General features: G+C 43.9%; 1 protein-coding gene across 1 annotated transcript; it reads left to right on the forward strand.

Moving 5' to 3' along the window:
* Nucleotides 1-4,799: 4,799 nt before the first annotated feature.
* On the forward strand, nt 4,800-6,727 carry LOC104165886 (microtubule cross-linking factor 1-like; the record flags this gene model as incomplete). The annotated part of the gene is made up of 2 exons (XM_009705653.1): nt 4,800-5,054; nt 6,569-6,727. Coding segments are annotated over exons 1-2 (414 nt in total), but the record flags the coding sequence as incomplete, so codon positions are not given.
* Between the last annotated feature and the right edge of the window lie 1,320 nt (nt 6,728-8,047).

Genomic DNA, 8,047 nt, shown 5'->3' on the forward strand with positions numbered 1-8,047 from the left:
GACCCCGAACAGCTGGCCTTTAGGGGCCGCGTACCCCAAACCGTAAGCGGTTAGAGTCGGGAGCAGGAACAACTTGGATTTCTACTGCAAATTTGGAAAGAGCTGCCCACTAGAAAGTTATTTTCTTTCCTGCGCTTCCATTTGTTCTTTCTGATGACGTCTGGAAAGAAAAGCAGTTCAGCTTTTTCCTAAACAATATTTTTTTTCTTCCAGGACTCTCTGCCTGGTGCTGTTCTTACTGAAGGTAATGATGTAATTACCATTAAATTAAAAGGGATCAAGAGGAGGCTCTTATCCCCTACAGGAACTTAGAGCAAAGTGGAGCTTCTTACGCCAGCACTTAACCTCCCAATTTCAGTTGCCCTTTGGGATGCTGGAGCAGGTTCTCCCTGTTTAAGGAAGGGAGCAGGCTCTCTCTCCAGTTTTTAGATGCACAAAGAGGGATGGCCGCTTTCTTACTTGTTTGTTTTCATTACTTTTAAGTGCCTGTTCTGATCTCTTTCTTCCGTTTTACAATAATAAAGTCCATGGTACGAAGCTCAATACCTCCTGAGAGAAAGAGCTTTAATTGTCACTCACAATAATAATAGTAATAAGAACAACAGTTTTAATGAAGTCAGAGATTGGGTTTATCTGGTGTTTCCAGTTGCCTCACAGCCAAAGCACCTCTTTTGTGAACTACTGATTTGGGGATTTTTAAGGTTCTGGCTTTGCTGCATTTACCTTTGGTTTCACTGATGATTGACGTGTTCTCCTTCAAAGCGGTAGGTTTGCCGGTTTAGTAAATAGGACCATCATGGTTTCAGTTGTAATTTCCACTTCCCTCGGTCTTCAACTTCTCTTCCTCTGTTTTGTGTTTGTGCATCGCTTTAGAGGTGGGGTTCAAACTGTCCTGCTTTTGTAGGTGTGATCGAAACAGCCCTGACTTAGGAGACGCTGGCGCAAGGTTTCAGCATCTGTGGCAGAGTCACCAGTACCTACCAAGGAGAATAAGCTGTTATGACTGGAAGCATCTACACCCTAGCCACTGGTTTTGTGGCCTGTATCGAGAGAAAGCTTATGTCTTTACTGTAACTAGTAAAAGATTATCCCAGCATCCGTAATTATGTGCTGTCATACAAAACCTAAGCCACATAGCGTTTTCCTATATTTTGGCATTTCAGAGGTGACATACTCCTGTACATATATTTTTAATATATAAAAATAGGACTTCATCTTGCTACTCAAAAAGATTTAATCTGTCCCCTTTGGGTTTTTCCTTCCTGGGCTGGGCAGACTACGTAGGTCCAAGCCCCGAGCATCGCAGCGATAGAGCAGAGAGCTGCTGGCGCTGCGTCCAGCCCTGCGGCGAGGCTGCTGCTCCTCATACGGTCAAAACTGGTTGTGCCCTCCTCATTGTGTTGGCATGGATGTTGCCGTGTTTTAAAGTTAATCCGAAGGATGCTGTATTCCTGTATGCAAGGGGTCAGGACACAGTCTGATTCCTATATGAAAGTTTTGGGAGTAGGAAAAAAAATGAAGTGTGGAAAAGAAGCTCAATTCAGTTCAAAAAAAAGAATCTGAGAGGAGAACTCTGTGAGGTTTTAAAGTACGGCTTTCTTGATTGTATCCTAAATTGTAGTTGATCTGCAAAATTATACTGGAGAAAAGCAAACTGCTGTATTTATGCTTCCTCTGGTTTTGATTATAAGAATAAAAATCGCAGACTTGCAAAGTCAGAGTTGTGCTGTTAAGGCAAATTGAGAAAACTACGTTTTTCCTGGAGGTAAAAGCCAGGCCTATCTCCTGAAATATAGCTCGTGCCAACGCTTGCAGCTCTTTGGGGAACTTCTTTAGTGGGAGGAAAGACATTGGGTTCCAGTCTCCAACAGAGATGGAGTGACTGTTAGGGCTGGGAGAGCTGGAATGCCCACTGGGAGGATCTGGGAATGTTCCGTTTCAATGGGATGACAGTGCCAGGGATTGGGTTGTTTAAAATGACGTGAGTTTCACTTTCCAAATTTGGTTGTAATAGATGCTTTGAAGTCAAATATTGTGGATTATTTGTCTTTAGAAACCAACCAGAATGACTGATTCCCAAACCTGATACAGATAAGAAGGAAGTTTAAGAGATGAGCAGTAACATTATAATTGCTCTTTGCAGGCCACTTAAGACACAAAAGCCATTGCTTAGTTCTTAAATATAAACAGTAGATTATAAACCAGATCCCATCAATTTGGTGATGACAGATGTTTTCCTTTATTGTGGATTTGTGTTTCAAAAGTCTCAAACTACAACCAAATTATTAATCTAACATTAACATTCTGAAGATGGTATTAAAAAGTTAATTGAACTTAAAACTAGTTGAGGTAGGTTGAACTGAGTCTGCAGACAGCCCTAAGCAGCAACTCTGGTCCTGTTCGTCCCAGAGGGCTGTATGAGCTCTGAGAGGTGAAGACTGTATTTTTGGTCTGAGTACCTTGGCCAAAATACCCAGTTAATGACACAGACGTGTACTCCTTCTCTTAGGTTCAAAAGCCACTGCTACTCTCTCATCAGTTTCTAAAACCTTGACATTTTCTTCTGCATCTCCATCTTTACTGGGTAAACTTTTACTTTACCTCTTGTAAGCGTCTGTAAATGTAAAGTATAGTGAAGAATTTTGTACATTAAAAAGAAAAACAGGTCTCCTCTCCAGTTCACTCAAGTATATGTTCCTGTGGTTTTCTTTTTAAAAATAGCAATAATTTATCAAAACTTCACCGGTGTGTTGGCTGTAAAGTGGCCAGAGTACCTGGCTATACCCAGAGGAGGGGTAGATAGGGCCTAGACCATCAGCTGTTTTGAAAGAATCCTGCTGGGTTTGGTCTGCAGCGTTCATTTGCTTCCTTACAGTCTGCTCTTTGTGGTTAACTAATGTATCGGCAACTTGTGAGGCTGTCATTGCTGCCAGGGCAGCTTCTCTTACTGCGCTTACACTATGCCTTTTCAGGCAGCGTATGGGGGGAGCATGATCCAGCGCCCTGGGGAGTAACCCTTGGGCTTCTCCCTCCACACAAATATCCTGCTCCTGCAGCCGTCCCAGGGAGATCGTGGGATGGGAAGCCCCTACAGCCGAAATCAGTATACGGAGAATGTATAGCGATGTCGTGTGCTTGCGAGAAAACCTGTCTGTCCTTCCCGAGCATCTAGGGAGAAGCGAGTGGAGCCCTGGGAGGGCTGTGCTGGAGGAGCAGAGCCTCGCCGCCCAGCCCAGAGGGGTCATCCGGAGATAACAAGCCTTCTGCTCACCTAAAATTTGACTTATGCTGGCTCGACTAAGTGAAGTTAAAACATAGCTGTATAAATACTGGAGTTTTTATATGCGGATGGGATTGTGGTAGGAGTAACACACTAAGTCTAACATGACTGTGCTGATGAGGCTAAAGAAGTTCGACACGTGTTCCTTTGGTCAGGGCTGTGCTCACAGACAAGATCTGGCCCTCGGTTGCTACTAAAGCTCCGGTGGAGCGCGGTGAATATCAGGAAAAACACGACCGCCCATCCAGTTAGGCCGTGGGGAGGAGGAATGGTTGGGAAGCCCACCAGGGGCTGGAGGCAGAGATGGTCGTGCAGGGACTGGACAGGGTGGTCCAGCCTGGGGGGGGCTTTGCCAAGGGAGCTGACTCCGTCGCAGTGCCTTCTCCAGCCGGTACGAGTGCGAAATACTCTCCAGGCATCCTTGGTATGTCAAGTGTCACTTACGGATCTGGAGTGAGGTGACAGTGCAGCTGGCGCCAGCGCAAGTTCTCCTTGGATCTTATTTAAGCTGTGTTTTGCACAGAATATTTGGTCTTTATAATATCAAAAGCAATTTTAGAGAAAACAATTTAAGAATTAATAGATCGTTTCAAATACTCTCCTCCTGGCTATTTTTCTTGATTTTTTTTTTTTTTTTTTTAAATTTTCTTTTCTTTTTCCCCTTGACTTTGTTCAAAGTTGGTAGAGGCTCACTTTTCCTCTCACGCAGTAGTTTAATGGCTTGTAGCCCTGTGCTTGGAAGACCTTTGTAAGAGTTTTAGCTCTGGAGCTTCAGTCATGCACAGATTAAACAAATGGGAATGGTAGAGCTTATCCTGTTCAGCCGTAAATCTTTAAATCTGACTTCAGAGAGCATGTGCCGCTCACGGTATAATGTGGAATTGGGACAGTTCATGGTGCCCAGAAAAGAACGACCAGGTTACTGCCACGGGCACAGGTTTTATTTTGTCCCTGTGGTCCTGTTGTTGAAGTGTGCATGCACACCACGGAGACCCCCTTTCTCCCGCACCCGGCCCGTCTGTCGTTAAGCGTGTGCACGGTGCTAGGCGCAGGTGGGACAGCGTTTTCATATGGAGCAGTTCAGTGTTTGATGTAAAAATTCATTAAAATTTTCAAGGGACAATTTCAATTTTAGGAAGTGCTAGCTGTTAAAAGCACGTCACACAGAGATGCTGAGGTACTTGGTTAAGTAGGTTTACTGTAGTCTAAATAAAGGAAAGAATCAGTTCAGATGGTGGCAAAGTATTATGAACTTTTTATTTTAATTAGAGATGGTAAAACGAAGGTGTTACCAGTTTCGGGAGACCGATGAGCATCTGGTCTGGTTTTAGTTATTAAAGTAATTGTAAGAAATATAAGAAGTGTTCATGAATTTAGTTCAGCATAATTAGTCAATGTTGGGATAAAACTTCTGTTCCTATGACTTCTGGAGCTGCATGTTGTGATCTGTATCACTTCATTAACGTGGTATCCCAGCGAGCATGTTTCCGATTTGCTCCCACGGGCGAGACTTAGAGGTATGACGGAGCACTGTTTTGACTTCTCGCAGGATGAGCTGGATGAACTTCGGGCTGAAATGGAAGAAATGCGTGACAGCTATTTAGAGGAAGATGTTTACCAGCTGCAGGAGCTCCGGCGAGAGCTGGACCGGGCAAACAAGAATTGCCGCATTCTGCAATATCGTCTCAGGAAAGCGGAACAGAAAAGCTTGAAAGTTGCACAAACAGGCCATGTGGATGGAGAGCTCATTAGGAGCCTGGAACAAGATTTAAAGGTGGGTGAGAGGTTCATACTCACGGCAGAAGAGAGCAGACGGGGATGTGGCTCCCTGCGATGGATGGGCGGGTGACACACGAAGCGGGCAGTAGTTCTCCAGGCGTCAGGATCAATTTCCTTCTTCTGCGGTGGAGAACAAATATGCAGCTTATCATCATAAAAAGATGTGTTAGTGAGTAAAAAAACATGTGCTTAGATTCAAAATGAAAGAAGTGCAGTCAGGTTAGATTTGTGCGTTTGAAAGATTTAAAGGGTTTTGTTTTACTGGTTTTACTGAAAACCTTAGCTTTGTAAAACTGCATAAACAAAACCTGATATGCTTTTCCCAATTCAAGCCATTTCCTTCCTTTTCTCTTCTTATGCCAAATGACTGAAGAAAAAAAACCCTAGCCAAAGTTGCATTTCTTAGTGCCTAATAAGTTACTCATAGCAGGAACAGACTGTTACAGTATTTTAGCAAGCCAGATAGAGAATCAGAATGCTATTCCCATGAAAACACAAAATCCTGTAAAAATTATGTTCATACTGACACAGTTTTTATATTTTTCAGAAATATTTCCATCAAGACTAAGCTTTGTATAGGCATGATGCTTATCTAGCTTTACTTGTCTTTCTTAATATTGCTATCTTGTAGCTGTTTTGGAAGTGTCTCCTGTAGAGAGGGACTGCTGACCACTAGCATTATTAAGTATTTTGTACTTTAAAATGCAAAAAATAAAACCTTCTGAAACCGGAATGATAGGTTCCCAGCAGTGGAAATGAGAGTAACCTATCACGTCATCAAACTTTTGAAAATGTCAGACCTAATTTTCTCTTTTATGTTAGAAAACAAATGATAACCTTACCACAACAGAAATGATACATTACTCAGTAAAAATCTTCTACATAGATTCGAGTGAAAGAGACATTGAGGGTTTTTAGTTTGTTTGCTTTGTTTTTGCTGACTCATCACAATTCATCATTTTGTGTGAGGAATCACCTTTCCCAATGTTTTTGGAGTAAATATTTATTCTTGTTAGGCTGGACTCAGAAAACCTAAGCTAGCATATATTTCTGTGCTTTCATATCACTCTTGCCTAGTTGTGATTGCTGCTAGAGCAGCAAATCTGGGTGGATGAGAGTGCTGCACGGATGTGGCTTTGATCGACGACCTGTCAGCTTTACAGCACAATTCCTCATCTTTTGTTTTATCGACATGATATGCTGGGACTTTGATGTGCGGGTTTGGTATCTGCTTGTTTCCTCCTGCTGTTCCTGACATTGCCTTGGCGTAATGTGGAGAGGGAGCTGGAGGCGGGTAATCAAATATATTTTCATCTTGGATTTCTTTATTAGAAATGAATATTCATTTTTGTACTTGAAAGGCTTGGAATCTTTCATCAACAGTCTCATAATTGAATTAAAAATCTCTCTTGGCTGTCCAGGGCGGTAATATCCTTCCTGCTGTAGGAGACGTACGGTGGCTGTTGCTCCTCAGGGACCCTCCTCATGCCCTTGTGCTCTTCTGCCCAGGTAGCCAAAGATGTTTCTGTCAGACTGCACCACGAGCTGGAGAGCGTGGAGGAGAAACGTGTCAAAGCGGAAGATGAAAATGAAATCCTTCGGCAGCAAATTATTGAGGTGGAAGTATCCAAGCAGACACTGCAAAATGAGCTGGACAAGTTAAAGGAGGTAAGCGATAGGCAGGAGAGCCACGCAGAGCGGTGTTGCTGGGTTAGATGGGAAATTAGACATGCATGCATCTTCAGCTAACCCTTACATGAAATGCCTACTGGTATTGCTTGTGCAATTGCCCGAAAGGTCTCCTTGCCTTTGTTGTACGTCCCAAGTGTGCTGGTAATTTAGAAACAACAGAGAGGCAGAGGAGCGATGCTGGGCCTTTTGTCTGGGGCTTCTCGCGGGGCTTCTGTCCCGCTTTAAACTGGCTCCTCAAAGCCTCTTCTCCTACTGGAGCACAGCCGTCTTGGTTTGGCTCCGGCTCTGACTCTGCTTTACGCAGACGGGGACTTCCACCTATTTGAGAGTCAAATGAGGTGTGCGTGACTGGTCTCGCAGGCTTCGTGTTGGCAAGCTGCCGCTGTGCTCTTCAGTGGTGAGAGTGGGAGCCACCAGCGTGAGCTCGGCAGCCGGAACGTGGGCTGCAACGTCTGAATAACGTAGCCCTTCGGGGCAGAAAGGCCGTCTGTTGAGTAAAGGGGTCATGTCACTTGGAGCTGACATAGTTGTACGGGATGGAGTGACGATCCTTGGAAGCGAGTGAGCTGAGGAGCAGGGGACAGTAAAGGACAGCGAAATACTAAGGGTGGCTCTTTGCTGGAGCCTACATCCCGGTCCGTAGCGGGATTTCTGCTCTCCTAACAGTACAGCGGATTGGCAGCTGACAGCCTCTGCTCTGTTTTAAACCAGATTGAGATAGAACATTTAAATGTAACTAGGTAAGGCATTTATCCTCTGAGCCCTGGTCAGATTGAGAGAGCTGGTGCAATTCTGTGTTATTTTAATCTTTCAAACAATGCTTGTGAGTCAACCGGCACAAAGCCTGACTCGGTTTTATAAGGACAACCCCTGTATAATTTCTCTGTGCATTTGGGTTATGAGGAGTCCACTGCAAGAGTTTTGGGGCACTTTGTACCTAACAGGACAGATCGTCAGCTGGTGTAAGTGTTAGTGTTGTTTACATCACTTAGGAGCCTGACACAAAAGATAAAGTCTGCATGATGTTTTAGCTATTCTTCTTCTTTCTCAATGTTATTTGTGAATGCTGTGCTTAATGGACGTGATGCCATGTTACAAGGTCTGCAGTCTATATTCAATACAAAAAACCTGTGTCATCCACAGTACCGAATGGATTGCTTGTTGTTGATTAACACACCGGTCCACTAGATCCGGCTTGATGTTCTTTGGGATTAAGCAGTTTGAGAAACTAAATTGTAGGCGAGCAGCGGGAAAGAAACTGGTCCAGGAGTGCTGGAGTTTCAAGCTAGCTCTAAC

This window comes from Cariama cristata, unplaced genomic scaffold, assembly GCF_000690535.1.
Source record: "Cariama cristata isolate BGI_N322 unplaced genomic scaffold, ASM69053v1 scaffold12428, whole genome shotgun sequence".
Classification (NCBI taxonomy): domain Eukaryota; kingdom Metazoa; phylum Chordata; class Aves; order Cariamiformes; family Cariamidae; genus Cariama; species Cariama cristata.